General features: G+C 60.2%; 8 protein-coding genes across 8 annotated transcripts in view; 3 read left to right on the forward strand and 5 right to left on the reverse strand.

The window, feature by feature from the left end:
* Positions 1 to 214, reverse strand: part of AMSG_05758 (uncharacterized protein) — a gene marked incomplete at its 5' end in the record, with an annotated part of 3,728 nt that extends 3,514 nt beyond the window's left edge. The window contains one exon of the mRNA XM_013901716.1: positions 93 to 214. Coding sequence (XP_013757170.1) covers positions 93 to 214 — 122 coding nt within the window. The remainder of the gene's footprint in view (positions 1 to 92) is intronic.
* A 214-nt stretch (positions 215 to 428) lies between these two features.
* On the forward strand, positions 429 to 3,148 carry AMSG_05759 (eukaryotic translation initiation factor 3 subunit B). Its single transcript, XM_013901717.1, has 2 exons — positions 429 to 664; positions 1,100 to 3,148. Exons 1-2 carry the CDS (start codon positions 470 to 472, stop codon positions 2,993 to 2,995), a joined length of 2,091 nt encoding a protein of 696 aa, XP_013757171.1. The 5' UTR covers positions 429 to 469; the 3' UTR covers positions 2,996 to 3,148.
* AMSG_05760 (uncharacterized protein) lies at positions 3,019 to 5,045 on the reverse strand. Its single transcript, XM_013901718.1, has 2 exons — positions 4,993 to 5,045; positions 3,019 to 4,496 (listed from the first exon to the last, which is right to left on the reverse strand). The coding sequence occupies exons 1-2, from the start codon at positions 5,003 to 5,005 to the stop codon at positions 3,037 to 3,039; spliced, it is 1,473 nt and encodes a 490-aa protein (XP_013757172.1). The 5' UTR covers positions 5,006 to 5,045; the 3' UTR covers positions 3,019 to 3,036.
* A 341-nt stretch (positions 5,046 to 5,386) lies between these two features.
* On the reverse strand, positions 5,387 to 6,840 carry AMSG_05761 (uncharacterized protein). The gene has a single exon (XM_013901719.1). The coding sequence runs from the start codon at positions 6,817 to 6,819 to the stop codon at positions 5,524 to 5,526; it is 1,296 nt and encodes a 431-aa protein (XP_013757173.1). The 5' UTR covers positions 6,820 to 6,840; the 3' UTR covers positions 5,387 to 5,523.
* A 137-nt stretch (positions 6,841 to 6,977) lies between these two features.
* Positions 6,978 to 7,960, reverse strand: AMSG_11907 (uncharacterized protein; the record flags this gene model as incomplete). The annotated part of the gene is made up of 2 exons (XM_013901846.1): positions 6,978 to 7,786; positions 7,817 to 7,960. 2 exons carry the CDS (start codon positions 7,958 to 7,960, stop codon positions 7,067 to 7,069), a joined length of 864 nt encoding a protein of 287 aa, XP_013757300.1. The 3' UTR covers positions 6,978 to 7,066.
* A 263-nt stretch (positions 7,961 to 8,223) lies between these two features.
* Positions 8,224 to 9,457, reverse strand: AMSG_11908 (uncharacterized protein; the record flags this gene model as incomplete). Its single annotated transcript, XM_013901847.1, has 2 exons — positions 8,224 to 8,229; positions 8,297 to 9,457. The coding sequence occupies 2 exons, from the start codon at positions 9,455 to 9,457 to the stop codon at positions 8,224 to 8,226; spliced, it is 1,167 nt and encodes a 388-aa protein (XP_013757301.1).
* A 981-nt stretch (positions 9,458 to 10,438) lies between these two features.
* Positions 10,439 to 13,730, forward strand: AMSG_05763 (uncharacterized protein; the record flags this gene model as incomplete). The annotated part of the gene is made up of 4 exons (XM_013901720.1): positions 10,439 to 10,459; positions 10,492 to 10,629; positions 10,712 to 12,556; positions 12,600 to 13,730. The coding sequence occupies 4 exons, from the start codon at positions 10,439 to 10,441 to the stop codon at positions 13,728 to 13,730; spliced, it is 3,135 nt and encodes a 1,044-aa protein (XP_013757174.1).
* A 254-nt stretch (positions 13,731 to 13,984) lies between these two features.
* On the forward strand, positions 13,985 to 16,041 carry AMSG_05764 (uncharacterized protein). Its single transcript, XM_013901721.1, has one exon. The coding sequence runs from the start codon at positions 14,475 to 14,477 to the stop codon at positions 16,002 to 16,004; it is 1,530 nt and encodes a 509-aa protein (XP_013757175.1). The 5' UTR covers positions 13,985 to 14,474; the 3' UTR covers positions 16,005 to 16,041.

The raw sequence follows: 16,041 nt of genomic DNA on the forward strand, positions 1-16,041 counted from the left end.
AGGAGGAGAGGGATTAAGGGGATGAGAGGGAGGAAGGAAGGGAGAAGGGAGAGGGGGGAGGAGGGGGAGGAGGCGGGGAGGGGGGTACGTACGGAGTTCTGCTTGTGGCTAGGTCCTTGACAGCACGCTTGCGTAGGGCTTGGGAGATGGGCGAGAGTTTCTTGGGGAACTCCTCAGCGTAGTCGACGAGGTTACTCACGGCTTTAGTCGGCATACTTCCATCTTCAGACTTGTTATACACAGCATTGACAAGCCGTGTATGCATCCGCCGAGGTCGGCAGAACCCACAGCATCCCACCATGCTCCACGACAAGTCTGCTCCAGCTGCTATGCTTTGGCTCTCTGGCCACACCGCTAGCCGGCCCAGCGGACGATGACCATCACGATCACGATCACGAACACGATCACGATCACCTCGCCCACAAACCCGGACAGTCAACCTCTACCACTTGACTGCACACCACTACCTATGGTTTCCATTGCTGATCCGCGTGGCTACCAGTCGACGCTCCGGAAGAACGAGTGGGAGGACCTTGAGGACACCGAGTCGGATGAGGAGGAGCCGCTGCCCGAGCTGCCCGTCCTTGACGAGTCCAAGGACGCCCTGCTGCTGGTGACCAACCTGCCGGCTGAGAAGGCCAAAAAGTTTGCCAAGCTCGACAAGGTACGTACTCGGTCGTACCAGGCTGCCCTGTCCACGAGCACTCCCCCCTCCCATCCTACAACCTCAGCCACATGTTGTGCTTGTCTCTCCCCTTTTCTCGCCCCTCTCCGCGCCGCTGTGCCTCCCTTCTCGCCCCGCTCGTAGGAAAAGGTCGTGCGAGTGCGATCCGCTGGGATTGATCGAGGCTGGCTCCATCCCGGGTTCTGGCAAAGGGATGGGGGGGGGGGGGGGGGGAACGATGGCGCTACCATGGAGAGAGGCGAGGGCTGTGCCTCGCGAGCAGGCTGCGGATGGATGCAGGAATGGCAGTAGAGCAGAGAATGTGGCTGGGTGGGTGGGAGCCTGGCTGGCTGGGGAAGCTGGGCTCCACCTGGGTGGCCGGGGTGAGAGGCGAGGACTCACACAGAGTGTGCGGGGTCGCTGTGAGGGGAGCAGTACGTCAAGAAGCAACTGAAGAAGGCGCTCAACACACCATACAACCCGCTGACAGACTACGAGCTGTGCGTGGACGATGATGGCAACACGACGGGCCATCTGCTGCTCTCGTTTATCTCGGACGACGAGGCTGCGTTTGCCAAGGCCAAGCTCGACGGGTACAAGTTTGACAAGAAACACGTGCTCAACGCGTACTCGTTTGCGGACCTGGACCGTGTTGCCGAGTACCCGGACGAGTACGTTCCGCCGACGGAGGACGAGCTCGAGGCGAACCTCCCGCCTGGGATGAACGAGAACCTCCGGTCGTGGACGACGGATCCGCTTGGCCGCGAGCAGTTTGTGATGAAGTACGAGGACCAGGTACAGCTTGCATGGGCGGAGCGCGACCGCGAGCCGGAGACGATCGACGTGCGGACAAACTGGTCGGAGACGTACCTCACGTGGTCGCCGCTCGGGTCGTACCTGGCGACGTTCCATTCGGACGGCGAGGTGCCTGTGGGCGTGGCGCTGTGGGGTGGCAGCGACATGAAGCGGATTCGGCGGTTCCCGCACCGCGGCGTCAAGCTCGTGCAGTTCTCGCCGCAGGAGAACTACCTCATCACGTGGTCGTCGCTGCCTGTGGACCCGCAGGATGTGGAGAACACGCAGCCGATCATGGTGTGGGAGGTGCTGACCGGCAAGCGGCTTTACACCTCTGCGCCCAAGATCCCCAAGGAGGCCTTCTCGTGGCCGCTCTTCCAGTGGGCCGGCGACGACTCGGCGTTTGCGCGCATTGCGTCGGACGGCTCGGGCATCCGCCTCATCAACATGCCGGACATGACCAAGTCGAAGATCGACATCAAGGGCATCAAGTCGTTTGCCATGTCGCCGACGGACTCGCTGCTCTCGGCATGGGTGCCCGAGGTGGAGAACCAGCCTGCGCGGGTGGTGCTGGTCAACTCGCGGACGGGCGAGATGATCCGCCACAAGAACCTGGTCCAGGTCGTCAACATCGACATGTTCTGGCAGAAGTCTGGCGACAACCTGTGCGTCAAGGTCGACCGTGTCTCCAAGTCTGGTAAGACTTTCTTTGTCAACCTCGAGTTCTTCCGCATCCGCATCAAGGACGTGCCTGTGGAGACGCTCAAGCTCGACACGCGAGTCATCCGCTTCTCGTGGGAGCCGACTGGCACCCACTTTGCCATCATCCACGGCGCCGACATCGACGTTCCGCGCCCGGACGTCTCGTTCTACAACCTCCAGCCGAACAAGGTCGAGCACATCAAGACGACCGAGGGCAAGGCCGCCAACGAGCTGTTCTGGTCGCCGCAGGGCAAGCACATTGTGGTGGCTGGCCTCCGCGAGCTCAATGGCAAGCTCGAGTTCTGGTCGGTCAACCCGCCGGAGCAGATGGCCATCTGCGAGCACCTCAAGGCCACGACCGTCGAGTGGGACCCGACCGGCCGCTACGTCGCCACCTCGATCTCGGCCTGGTCGTCGTCAATCGAGAACGGGTACACTCTGTGGAACTTTGCTGGCCAGCAGCTCCGCCGTGTGCTCAAGGAGAAGTTCTACCAGTTCCTCTGGCGCCCGCGGCCCAAGTCGCTGCTCTCCAAGTCGCAGGTCAAGAAGATCAAGAAGAACCTTCGCCACAAGTCGATCGAGTACGACCGCATCGACACCGTCCGCTCGTCATCGCTCGACTCTGCTAAGCGCGCCGAGCGCAACGCCCTCCTCCAGGAGTACCGCGACCTGTGCACGCGCATGGAGGCCGACGCCGCCGCCATGGCCGACGCCCGCAACGCCCTCATTCTCTCCGCCGCCCCGGCTGGCTACAACCCGGACGACGATTGGGAGGAGGTCGAGGTCGAGACCGAGGAGCTGGTCAAGGAGCATGTTGTCCAGGTGAAGGAGTAGATGTCAAGATAGAAGCAAACGCCTTTGTGTTCAAGAGTGTGTTATGACTTGTCCGAGTTGTCGGTCGTTGAGCCAGACGCTGAGCCTGTTGTGTCAAAGTCAACAAAGTCGGTTCGGTACGACGAGTTGCCGTCAAAGTACTCAAAGTCGGTCGAGTACAGCTCGGCATCGTGCCACGAGCGGTTGTGTTGGGATGAGGAGGAGGCGGACGAGTAGGAGGAGGACCCGGCGTCGGGCTTGGCTGTGTCGCGCGATGCCGATCGGGACGCCGACCGCGTGTCAAAGGCCACAAAGTCGGTGACGTAGGCGTGAGAGGCGGAGGCGTGAGAGGGTGTCGAGTCGGCAGACACGGATGAGTTGTGGCTAGCGGCCGACAAGCTTTCGGGCACAGCGCCCTGAGCATCGTCGGATGCCGAGAGAACCTTGGCCTCGCTGTGAGAAGGCGGATAGTGGCGGACGATGTGGGACGACCACTCGTACGACGCCGAACCAGAGCCAGAGCCAGAGCCGGCCAACCGAGATGCCTCGGCTGGCGGAGAGGACTCGGGCGACGGAGATGACTCGGACTCAGACTTGGGCGACGGAGATGCCTCGGACTCAGACTCGGGCTCTGTGGCAGAGTCTGAGAGCTGGACAGAGGCCAGATCGTACTCGGACGGGAGATTGTCCAGCTCTTCAACGGGCACGTTCATGTACGAGAACGAATACTCGTACTCGTAGGTAAACGACGGCGAGCCCTTGCCCTTGCCCTTTCTCTTACCCTTTCTCTTACCCTTGCCCTTGCTTGTGCGCTTGCGCTTGCGCTTACCCTTGGACGCCTTGGCCGATCCCGAGCTGCTGGTAGTGGCAGCAGCACGCTCGGCGGCCTTGTTGGCGGAGTCGGCCTCGTCACGAGCGGCCGCCAGCTCCTTCTCCAGCTTTTTGATCCGCTTCTTCATGGCCTTGGAGTTGTCGGCCTCAGCCTGGGCCTCAGCCAGTTTGTCGGCCACCTGGTCGTAGGCAGCCTCCAGCTCGGCGATGCGGGCAGCGTGGTGCGACGACGACTTGGACGACGACGACGATGACGAGCCTGATGACGACGAGCCCGACGCCGACGAGCCTGACGAGGAGGCAGAAGAGGAGGCGCTCGAGACCGACTCGGAGACGATGATGTACTTGGGCACCCTCCGCCTACGCTTGCGCGGCAGCGGCTTGCCTGCAGCTGCGCCGGCGGCAAAGGTGGGATCATAGCCGTCAACGGCGTAGTTCCCGACATTGCCATACGTCCCGTAGACACCGTACGTGCCGTACGCCGGTGCATGTGGCTTCCGCCGCCGGACCCGCTTGCGGCGCTTGATCTTCCGCACGTGGGCGTGCTCGTGAACGAGCGAGCCATCGCTGGCACCATGCTTGCGGTGGCTGCTGTGCCGATGAGATGAGCGCCGCGAAACGCGGTACGAGTCCTTGGACCGGGACCGTCCCGGTTCGACGCGATACGAATCCTTGGAGTGTTTGCGCTTGCCTGTTGCCCCCATCACGCCACCAAAGCGACGGCCACCACGACCGATGAGACGACGGCCACCACGACCGATGAGACGACGGCCACCACGACCAATGAGACGACAGCAACCATCGCAACCGAGCAAAGCGATGCGATTACGATAGCAGCCATATCCATAGATGCGACAGCAGCCACCACGACCGATGCAACGAAGGTAACCGCGACCGATGCGATGAACGCCATCGGGCCATCGCCCGCACCAAGCCGACACCAACAAGTCATAGAGGACACATGCGATGATTTTCATGACCACGACAAGCAGCAGACGGTCCACCACCAACAAGCACGCCATCCATATCACCACCGATGATTGACATGAGTCACCCTTCCACGACCACAGCAAGCCAAGCCCACCACACACACACACACACACACACACGCACACACACGCGCGCCGCACACGCCACACATGCCACAAGGTGGCAGACACACCCATGCACACGATGAAAGAGCGTACTTGAACTACCCATGTTGTGCCTTCCTCACAGTCACAAGAGGGCGAGGAATGGTGGTCAGAGTGAGTTGTGGCAGACCTGGTGCGGTTGGGCGGGAAGGAGGGAGGGGAGGGGGGGAGAAGGCGCCATGAACCAACGATTAAGTGCAAGGAGAAACAATTGATGAACACGTTTTGGCTCCGCACACACCACACACAGCATGCACACATGCATGAGACACACTGTTGTATTGATCAGTATGTTCTCTTAGATAAAATGGGATTTGTTTTGCCATCTACGTCCTGTGCTCAGAGATCGTGGGCACAAGTGTAGGGAGAAACAGTTGATGGACACGTTCTGGCTCCGCACACACCACACACAACATGCACACATACATGAGACATGCCACGGGCTAGATCACTTTGTTCTCTTTAGTCTTTGGTTATGACGTTATCTGTATTCCTATCTACTGCCTGCATTCAGATATCGTGGGCATTGTCGCGCAACTCCGCCTCTCCACACCCCATCCACTCCCCCGCAGATCACGACAGCAATCATGGAACAAACAAGGCATCCAGAGAGCAGTCGGCAACCGTCGGATTGGCCACAACCTGGTGGATCTGCTGGTTGTACGCTATCGACGACACCTCGTCCGACGCGCGATCGACTTGGCCAGCGCCATGCGCCCGTGCCCGGAGCGCCCGCATATCAAACCGACTCGGATCCTCGCTGTACTGCACGTAGCACTGCGAGCAGAGGCGCTTAAACCGTGTCTTGCCCTGAAACTGCAGACACGAGATGCACGGTGTTGAAATTATCTCCTCCTGCCACACAAGCTCCGGATTGCGCTCCAGATACGTCGCCTCCACCGCCTTGAACAGATCCGCAAGCGTCGTTGTGGCCAGCGCAGCCTCGCGGGCTGCCGCGTCGAGGAGCTCGAACCAGATCGGAAAGAGGCCCACAATCGACGACTCCATCTCACCTGACGACGTCATCCCGTACAGCGGCCACGTGCTGACTCCGTGGTACCGCCGGTACGACTCCCGCGAGAGGAACTTAGTCATCCCGCCCGACCCGCAAAAGTTGTACAGCGCCACAATCGGCCGGTTCGGCCGGTCTGCAATCAGCGCCGCGTACGTTTCAAACAGCTGCTGAAAGTACAAGTACTTGAGCGCATGCGGCATGTGCGAGTGCGAGACCGCCCCGTAGGCCTCGTCGTCCGGCGAAGCGTACGGCATGTGAGCATAGAACTCGCGTGTGAGCGTCGATGAGTGCTCGTGATTGTATGTCAACTCGGGCATGTGCACGTCCCCACACAGATCGCATGGCGTCGTCGCTAGGAGCGTGCTCAGTGCCGGATCGTCCTTCTCCATCACGTAGTGCGACCATCCGTGCGAGTAGATGGCAAACAAGACCGATCGCCCGCCTTCCAGCCCACGCAGCACGTTCAACACCGTCTGCGGATTGACATCTTGTCCGTCATAGTTTGCGCCTCCCTCTGCCATGAGCATCTCGACAGCCTCGGCCATATCGGCCTCACGCTCAGCCCATCGCGACGCCGATCTCGCCTCGTCCATCGACGGCGAGAAGAGTGGCAGGCCCGTGCTCGCCGCCTTGTTCAACCACGCCATCGTCTCCTTTGCCTGCGCAATGACCACGATTCGATCTCGAGGAAGCAGCTTCCGCAGCGTAGTGTATGCCCTTCCGATGTACGCTAACGAGACATGGGCACCCATGGTCCCTCCCTCGCCCACAATCGAATGATGCTCGCCAGCCACCAACACAGCCCACGGCAGCTCATTGCTCACATCCAGCCCTCCCGGAAACGCCACCATCTCGCCTGCCGCCATCTTCCTCCTCTACTGGTCGACAAGTACCTCCTCACCTGCTTCCCACCACCACCCCGTCCCCCCTCTGCATTTCTGCCTACCACTCACTGTGTCGCAATCGGCCCGAACAGTGGCGAAGGAATGCTGCGAAGGAATTGCCACCGCCATGCTCCACCTCGCTGCAAACTATATTCAATGCTCTGATGGAGAGCCCAGCTGGCATTCTGTGCGATACCTCTCGCGCCCATCGGCTTCCATCCACGTGCTACTACTGCCACTCGTGTTGAGCCTTGCTCTCCTCCTCAAGCTTGCCCACATTGAGAAACACGTCCTCCAGCGTCGTCTGCGAGACACCCCAGTCAGAGATGAGATTCGGAACGGTCTCGATCCAGGCAAAGACGTGCGGGACCGAGGCCACCGCAGCCTCGGACTGAAAAGCAAAGTTGACTTTGCGCCCGCGGACCGAGCCGACCGTTGCAAGCGGCGCTACCTCGCCCATCGCCTCAGTAATCTCGCTCACGGCCTCGGGCGCCGCCGCAATGATCGCAATCGAGTACCCCGAGCCGTACGCGTTCTTGAGGTGGAGCGAGTCGCCGACGCACGACAGTCGCCCTGCAGTCATGATGGCAATCTTGTCGCCGAGCGTGTCGCATTCGAGCATCGAGTGCGAAGTGACCAGCACAATCCGCCCAGCCTTCAGCCGCTGGATCATCCGCCACACATGCTGCCGGTTGACCACGTCCATGCCGGTCGTCGGCTCGTCCAGCACCACAAACCGCACGTCGCCAATCGTTGCAATCGCCACAGACAGCCGCCGCCGCATCCCGCCCGAGTACGTCCCGGCCGGTCGCGAGCCAACGTTGGTCAGTCGGACTGCCTCGAGCTTCTCCTCGACCATCGCCTCAACTTTGCTCCACGGCACGCCACGGATGTGCGCAAACAGCCGCAGATGCTGCCGCGCAGAAAGCTCCGGCCACAGGATGTCGTGCTGTGGGCAGACGCCCGTCACCGCACGCACACGCGCCGCTTGGCTCTGCGTTGAGAGACCAAACACAGATATCGAACCCTGGCTCGGTGCCACGAGCGAGAGCATCGCCTTGATCGTCGACGACTTGCCGGCTCCGTTGTGGCCCAGCAGCGCCAGGATCTCACCCTCGCGCATGTGCAGCGACAACCCGCGCACCGCTGCAAAAGATGCCTTATTGCGCCGGCACCTGAGCAGCGTACAGCAGCAGCAGAGCATCTTGGTCAGCAACCTTGATCCCCCGTACTCGACGTGCAGATCATGGACTACCACGGGGGAACTCTCCGGGAACGACGCCGCCATCGCGGTTTCACCAGCCACGTCGGCCGCCATCTGCGCTCGCTGTGCCTCAAACTCGCTCGAGTACGGCCCGCTCGGCCTGCCTTGCCCACCCTCGTCCTCTAGCGCTGCCTCTCGCCGTGGACTGCCTCCGGTGCAGCAGCCCCAGTACGACGGGGCGCAGCAGAAGCACACCCCCAGGCGCATCCCAGTCTCTGACGGCATCACCTCGTCCAAGTACCATGTCGCTACTAGATAGAACACAAAGTTGACACCAAACATGATGAGGTTGACCATCGGCGGCGCAACGTCCACAGAGTCGTTGGTGGCATACGCCTCTGGCTCCTTGCCCATGTCACTCCACGAGAAGCCCGGTCCGGTCTCGTACTTGTTCGTCGCGTAGTTGAACGTCGAGTAGGTCTTGGGCGCAATGTCGGTGTAGATCTTACCAAAGTTGTACAGCGGCAGCAAAGCCGAGAGCAGCGTCGTCACCACGTTGGGCACCGAGTCGTCATACAGCAGATACACCACCTGCGCCGCAAACAGGATTGATGTGAGGAGGAGACCAAAGACAAAGAGCACAATGCCCGCAAAGACCGCAGACTTGGTCGTCTGCAGCATCGTCGAAAGCGCAAACGCAAACGGGATGAGCGCTGCTCCAAAGCCGAAAAAGAGCGCAAAGGTGAGCGAGACCGGGACCGTGCGGAAGAAGGCAAAGCCAAGCGCCCATCCCGTGCCCACCACAAGCACCGCACCGATTGCGGCCAGCACGAGCTCAGTCACTAGCCATGAGATCCAGAAGACGGACGATGGCAGTCCCATCGTGAGAAGGCCTGACCGCAGCTGCTTCTCCTTCTCGGACACCAGCGCAACTAGAAGGAGAATGAAACCAAACATCATGGCGCAGTAAAAGAAGACTGTGCCGGCCGTCACCGCGATCTCATCTGGGCTCGCTCCGGTTGGAACCGACGGGAACGCCTTCCACTTGACAGAGAGACCCGAGAAGCTTCGCGGCGTCGGAGATGGCGTCACCGTCACGCCATACTTGAGCAGAGCGCGATCAAACGCCAGCTGCAACCGCACCGCCGACAGCCCGATCTCCGGGCGGCTTCGCCCACTCTGCTCCTGCTCCTGCTGGCGCCGCTCGGTTGGATCTTCGGACAGCTCGAGTGAGGAATTGTACCAGATCTGGTACCGGGTAATAAAGTCGAGCGAGGTGTTGGCCGCCACGAACCGGCGCTGGAATCCGTTGGCGGCGTCGCCGTCCCAGGTATATTCGGTGTCGAGGACGAGGACGGCGTTGGTTGTGTTGCGATGATCAATGACAAAGGCGAAGACCTCATCCACTGAGGCCATCCCCCACACATCTGCATCATATGAGCCATTCCTTGGTGAGGAGGAGAACGACAACGACGGTGTGTTGGACACGGCCAAGTCGGCCATGATGGCATTGAGGGCAGGATTGGTGTTGGGAGCATAGATGAGTGTAGCGCATCCAGGAGCAGGTGATCTTGTCACACACCTCGGCAGCGAGAAATCTAAACCCTGCGCCACCGGATGTAGGACTCCGCTCCCCTTTGATGCCGTCAATCCCACGGCCAGAGCGTAGAGTCCGATAACAAAGACCAATGGCGCCGTGGTCTTGACAAGAGTGGAGAGAGGCCGCTTGGTAAGAAGAATCACATTCTTGGTCACAACAGCAAACAACTGCCGCCAAAACAGACCTCGGCACATACTGCACCGCCCACACCTCCTTCCCACGAGCTCTGGATGTAATGGGTCAAATGTATCTCTCTTCCCAGCTCGTCCCCTATCCTCCCCCCCCTCCGCCCGTGTCACTCGCTTACTCTGCGCTTTCCGCATTTCGCCATTTCCAGCCTTTTTCGGCAACCGCCTTTGTCGTACTGATCCGCCTTGATCTCGCCTGTCTTTGGTGTGCTGGCAGTAAAGACTTGTACAAGTGGTATGTATGTAGTAGCAATGGTGTAGGTTGGGTGAGTGGACTGGATGTGGCTTTGGTGTACGATGAGAACGATGATCGAGGAAGATGATGTTCCATGGAACATCAGTGCAGTGATCACCCCATCTGTCAACCATGTCTACTCTCGTCGCCACCCTCAAGTTATTCTATCCACGGATGTAGGCCAAAAACAGCATCAACAAGCATCACTACTTTACCAAATTCATACCAAAGTTGTGGAGATGTAGCTAACGTATCCAGCTCATACAAGTTCCAGAAGTGTTGTTACGCCGCTCTTCGACTGCACGCGCCTGTTCTTTCGTCAGTGACGACCGTAGAGATGACCAGCGAGTTGGCACAGACTTGACGCCACCCAGATGGCCCTCAAGGGCTACCAAGTCGATTTCTCGACGTCTTTGTCCTCGTCAAGCTCTACACCACCACTACCCCCAACGACATCTCCACCAAGTGGGTCTCATGCACATACCACGCCCGCGACCGCACCACCGCCTTTGCCGCCCACGACTGGCGACAGTTCGGAAGCGGGCGACTCGACCGACAGTCCGACGTCTTCTGCTGACTCTGATGTCGTGTTCAAAGATCACAAGCCCCCACCGCCGCCATCACACCCACCGCCGCCATCGCACAAGAGCGCAATCTCGCTCGACTATGAGTCCGAGTCCGAGTCTGAGTCACCACCGTCCTTTGGCATGGAACATGCAAAGGAGATGGGCCATGGCAAGCAGAACTCAGGATCATACTCATCGTCATACTCGAGTGATGCGAGTCCAGCCGCGGGTGTGCCGAGCATCCCGCCGCCATCGCATGCACGCAACGACGTGGAGATGGATGTGATGCCCAAGCATGCGCCTTCATCAAAGCCGGCAGAGACACAACCCAGATTGCGGGCGCATGGCGCGCGGACGTCCAACTCGTTCCGGGCGCTGGTGCGGAAGAATGCAAGCATGCAGCTCGCTCAGCGAAAGACTAACATCTGCCAGATCTGTACTCCGGTGGTCATGGTCTCACTCGTCGGCATCATGTCGCTGATCATCAACGCGCTCATCAAAGCGCCGACAGTCGACCCGAACAACATCATCAACTTGCTACCGGAAGAGTATACCTTTCCGCCACGCGGCCCGACCGCAGTGGTCAACCTCATTCCGACATCACCGTCGTCGACGGTGGTCGGCGAACGCTTTCGCGATGGCTCGGGCTATGGAATGCTCGCTTGGGCGCCGTTTTCCGACATCAACAACGCGTCGGGACAAGTCGAGTACTCGGCGCCGAACACACGCGGGTTTGCATCGGCCGACGCCGCCGATCTCGCGCTCGCGACCCAGTTTGCCGATGAAGCGAACCGAGTTGAGGCCTTTGAGCGCGCCACCGGGTACAGCATCAAGGACGTGACCAAGACGTTGCATCAGGGCTGTCCCGACTATTCGGGAGAATCGTCGCCAGACACGTTTTTGGCGCAGTGTACGCCTGCACAGCGCGAGGTATTTCTCTTTCAGCTCGCGCAGGAGAAGCGGGTCATTCCGGCTGGACTGATCTTCGACAATGTCCTCAACGGAACCGACAACGCACTCGAGTACACTATCCAGGGCGGGAATTTGGTGGATCCGGACAACACCAACGCTTTTCGCATCAACGACGCAGTGCCGTCGTGGGAACGCGCCGGGCGCAAGTTTGCGTACTACGTGTACATGATCCATAACGCGTTCATCCGGTTCACTCTCTCGCCTGACGCGCGGCTGATTGCCACCTTCAAGCCACTCCCCGAGCGCGAGTACGACGACTCGGCTGACTTTGACGCTGTTGCGTTTCTCTCGTCGTTGCTCTTCCCGTTTGCCACCTCTTTTCTCCTGCCGGTCTTTGTCTACACGCCCCTCTATGAGAAGGAGTCACGGTTGCGGGGCTTGATGGCCATGATGGGCCTCTCGTCGCGAGTGTACTGGGCGGTCAACTACGTGTATGACTACATTCTGCACACACTCTCATGTGCGGCGTTTATTGGGATCGGGCTCGTGTGGCAAATTCCGTTCTTTCTCCGCACGCCGCCCCTCATCTACATCGGGGTGCTCTTTCTCTGGGGCCACGCGCAGATTGGGCTTGCCTTTGTCATGGCGGTGGTCTTCCGCAAGTCGCGGCCAGCGGTTGTCATCTCGTATCTCGTCATTGTGCTATCTGTTGCGGTTGCCCAGAACATCAACAACTTGCTGTACGCACCGCCAAAGCGTGCGTCTGTCGTCATGCTCGGCGTCTGGCCACTCTTTGCATACTATCGCTGCCTCTTTCTCATCGCGCAGTCGATTTCGCGCGACGCGCCTATGACTTTGAGCGGCGTCTTGCGACACTCGCTCAGCAAGTCAAGCACGTACGAGTATGAGGTCGGAACTGCGGCTGGCTGCCTGCTGTTCCAGGCGTTGGTGCTTCTTGGCATCGCCGCATACCTCGACAACGTGCTGCCGCAGCAGTTTGGTGCCCAAGTCACTGTGCTTTTGCTGCCGGCCGATGGTTGCGCGCTGCCGTCGTCAGCGGCACGACGCTGGCGACGACGAAGAAGATGCGCGCGCTGGCCATGGCGCGCTCCTCGGTGACGATGATCTAGCCGACTTGCTCGAGCAGGAAGAGGGTGAGGACGATGATGTGCTTCGGGAGCGCGAGTACGTGCAGTCGTTGCTGAGCGCAACCGGGCCGGGCATCGACGATCACGCAGTAGTGGTCTCGAACATCCGCAAGCGGTACGCCAACGGCAAGGTGGCCAACAAGTCGCTCACCTTTGCCATCCGGCACGGCGAGACGTTTGGCTTGCTTGGAGCCAACGGCGCCGGAAAGTCGACGCTCATCTCAATCCTCACCGGGCTTTATCCGCCGTCGTCGGGCAAGGCCTGGATTGCGGGCCACGACATCACGACGTCGATGGACGCGGTTCACCACGCCATCGGCGTTTGTCCGCAGCACGACACGCTGTGGGACCAGCTGACGGTGAGGCAGCATCTATTGTTTTATGCCCGGGTCAAGGGCGTACCGGCCGCGGACGAGGCGGCGCATGTCGAGGAGAACATGGCACTACTGGGACTGGAGCCGTTTGCTAACCGCAAGGCGTCCCAGCTGTCGGGAGGCATGCAGCGGCGGCTATCAGTGGCGATTGCCGCGACTGGTGACTCGGTGGTAGTCTTTCTGGACGAACCGTCATCAGGCGTCGACCCTGCGACGCGGCAGGATCTGTGGGCCGCAATCACCAAGCTGCAGGACCAGGGGCGCTGCATCGTGCTCACGACGCACGCCTTGGAGGAGGCTGACACGCTCTCGACCCGGATCGGAATCATGACCAAGGGTCGCATGCGGGTGGTCGGCACCAATGACCACCTCAAGGCCCGCTACGGCGGTGGAGTCAAGATCGAACTTGCTTGCGTCGATGAGGCAGTGACAGAGCCGGCCAAGGCGCTGGTAGCGGAGCTCCTCCCATCGGCGCAGCTCATCTCAGAGTTTGCTGGGCGCCTCGCCTTTGAGGTCGACAAGGCCTCTGTTCGTGTCTCGACCCTCTTTGCCGCCTTTGAGGCCCGCAAAGTCGATGCCGGCGTCCGTGACTGGGGCATCTCCACAACTTCACTCGACGATGTCTTTCTCCGCGTTGTCACCGAAGACGAAGCCGATGACTCGTAGTCCCCCCCCCCCACCCCACCACCTTAATCCGCTGGCACCCGCCCCAATTTCTTCCACTTCCACTGCCGCTGCAACCAACCTTCCATGCTTCCTTCCCACTTGCCGTCATTCCTTCCGACAACATTCCAACTTTCCACCACTACCAGCAATCGACACTTTACCCACGCACCCCCCCCCCCTCCCCCTCCCCTCCCCCTCTCCCCCTTCCGACCGGCTACCCCCTCTCCCCCGAAATTCAACCAGACACTACCTCATCATGTCTAGCACACCAGGCAGACATGGCAACAACCGGCGGCGGTATCGTCATACGAAAAAGCTGGTAGAGTGCCGCTTCGGAGCACGTTGCTCGCGCAGGCACATGGGTAGCCACAGTGCAAAGTTCTCCCATCCGTGTCCAAAGGGCAATCGATGCCGCAAGTTCCAGATGGGCTCCAAGAGCCATTGCTCTGCCTACACACATCACGGCTCACAGGTTGCTGATCGCTCTCTCCATGATGATGATAATGATGATGATGATGATGATGAGCTTGTCTTGAACAAGATCGATGCGACAGAGATCGATGCTGGAGAGTCCGAATCATCGTCAACCGTGCTCGGCTTGGACAAGAAACGGTCTTGGCAACCCTCCGCCGGTGTCGGTTTAGCAGGCGGTGCAAGAATCGTGGTGCTCGTCACTTTTCCAAGTTCTCCCATCCGTGCCAAAGAGGGATAGAGTGCACTGTCGATCATCCGGTCCATCGCCAGATGTACACCCACATGTCGCCGCCAGCAAAGAGCGGCTGTCGTGCGGACCTGTATGATGTTGCTCCAATCTTCTGTGTTTCATGTGAGCGCTACATGGATCGTAAGGCCTTCCTGCCCATCAAGATCACGGACAAAGTCGACCAGCCGCGGATATGCAAGCCGTGCCTCAAGAACGGGCCAAGTTGGCGGACCGGACCCGAGATCGCCGACGCTGTGGCCCGGCTGTGTGACAATCTCCTGCCGCGCGCGCTGAAGGACACCAATGTCGTTGTTGCCAACATTGCCGGTACCGGCATCGCGCAGCAGTCCTCATTCTACGGTGACACCGATCAGTACCCAGCCGGCAATGCGCTATCACGCAGCTCGGCTTATTCCTCAACAGCTGCAATGCCGAACTCATCGTGGTTGCTTGGCTTCTCCAGCCCGGTCTTCTTTCACCGCATCACCCTCGTCAACCGCAGCCGGTGCAAAGACCGGCTCCGCGACATCACAGTCTCGATTAGTACTGCCGACGGCAAGCAGGTGTGGAAATCCGAGGTGCTCAACCCGGGCAACGAGCTTGGCTCGCCCGACCACATTGTCGTGCCGGTCACTAGCGCTTGCGCCATTGGAACAGTGCTTGTCGTCTCACGCGCGCCGGATCCGGACCTTATCGGCTGCGCCTCTGAAAACGGAAACGACGACGATCGGTTTGTGCTCTCGTTGCGCCAGGTCATTGTCAACGCCGTCGAGCCAGCACAACTGTTCGCCAAGGCGCGTGCCATCGCTCGCGATGAGGGGCTTGCTCGCAACGGCAGCTCGGTTGACCTGGGCCTGATCGAGAATCTCGCGAGCGGCTCGTCACCGCTCGCTGCCCTGGCCAAGCTGGTCGAGCTCGCCCATTTGCCGCCAAGCCAGATGGAGCTGGCGTCGCCCGAGCTCCGCCGCGAGGCCGAGGCTGCGCTGGCCGGCGAAGACTCCTTTGCTAAGGTGTTGTCCCCGTTTAAGGCGCGGATGACTGCATTGGCGTCGGAGCTCAAGGAGCGAGAGACGAGACTCGCATGCCTCGATGCCGCCATCGAAGACCGTCTCGCGGATGTCTGGCTTGCCGACAGTGCTATCATTGACGTCTCCTTTGTCGACCGGTCGGGCGCGGTTGTTGCCACCCTGGCAATCCCGGCTAGCGAGACATTTACCTCGCTCTACACGCTGTACTTTGGACATATGGCGCCCGAGACCCGCGGCTGGGCCGAGTATGCCGATGCTGGGCGGGGCGTCCAGCTCTCGTCGTATCCGATGCTCCTCGCAGTGCCTCCGCAGCCAAGCGGACGTTGCCTCCTCCACTCCGCGGCGACGGCGTCGGAGAAGGGCAAAGACGAGAGTGCTGCCAATGAGAGGGTACCCCTTCAGTGGGACTCGGCATTGGCGACACTCTTCCCGCACCATGTTGCGCGGCTCGGCATCGAGTTTGTGCACCTCGATGTGGACGATGAGAACGCGTTTTGCGTCGTGGCATGCCGGCGGGCAAGCCCGCTCCCGTCGTCTCTATGATGGCCTCTGCTGGGGTGAAGATTGAATCGGTCACAGA

Source organism: Thecamonas trahens, assembly GCF_000142905.1.
Source record: "Thecamonas trahens ATCC 50062 unplaced genomic scaffold supercont1.27, whole genome shotgun sequence".
Lineage (NCBI taxonomy): Eukaryota > Apusomonadida > Apusomonadidae > Thecamonas > Thecamonas trahens.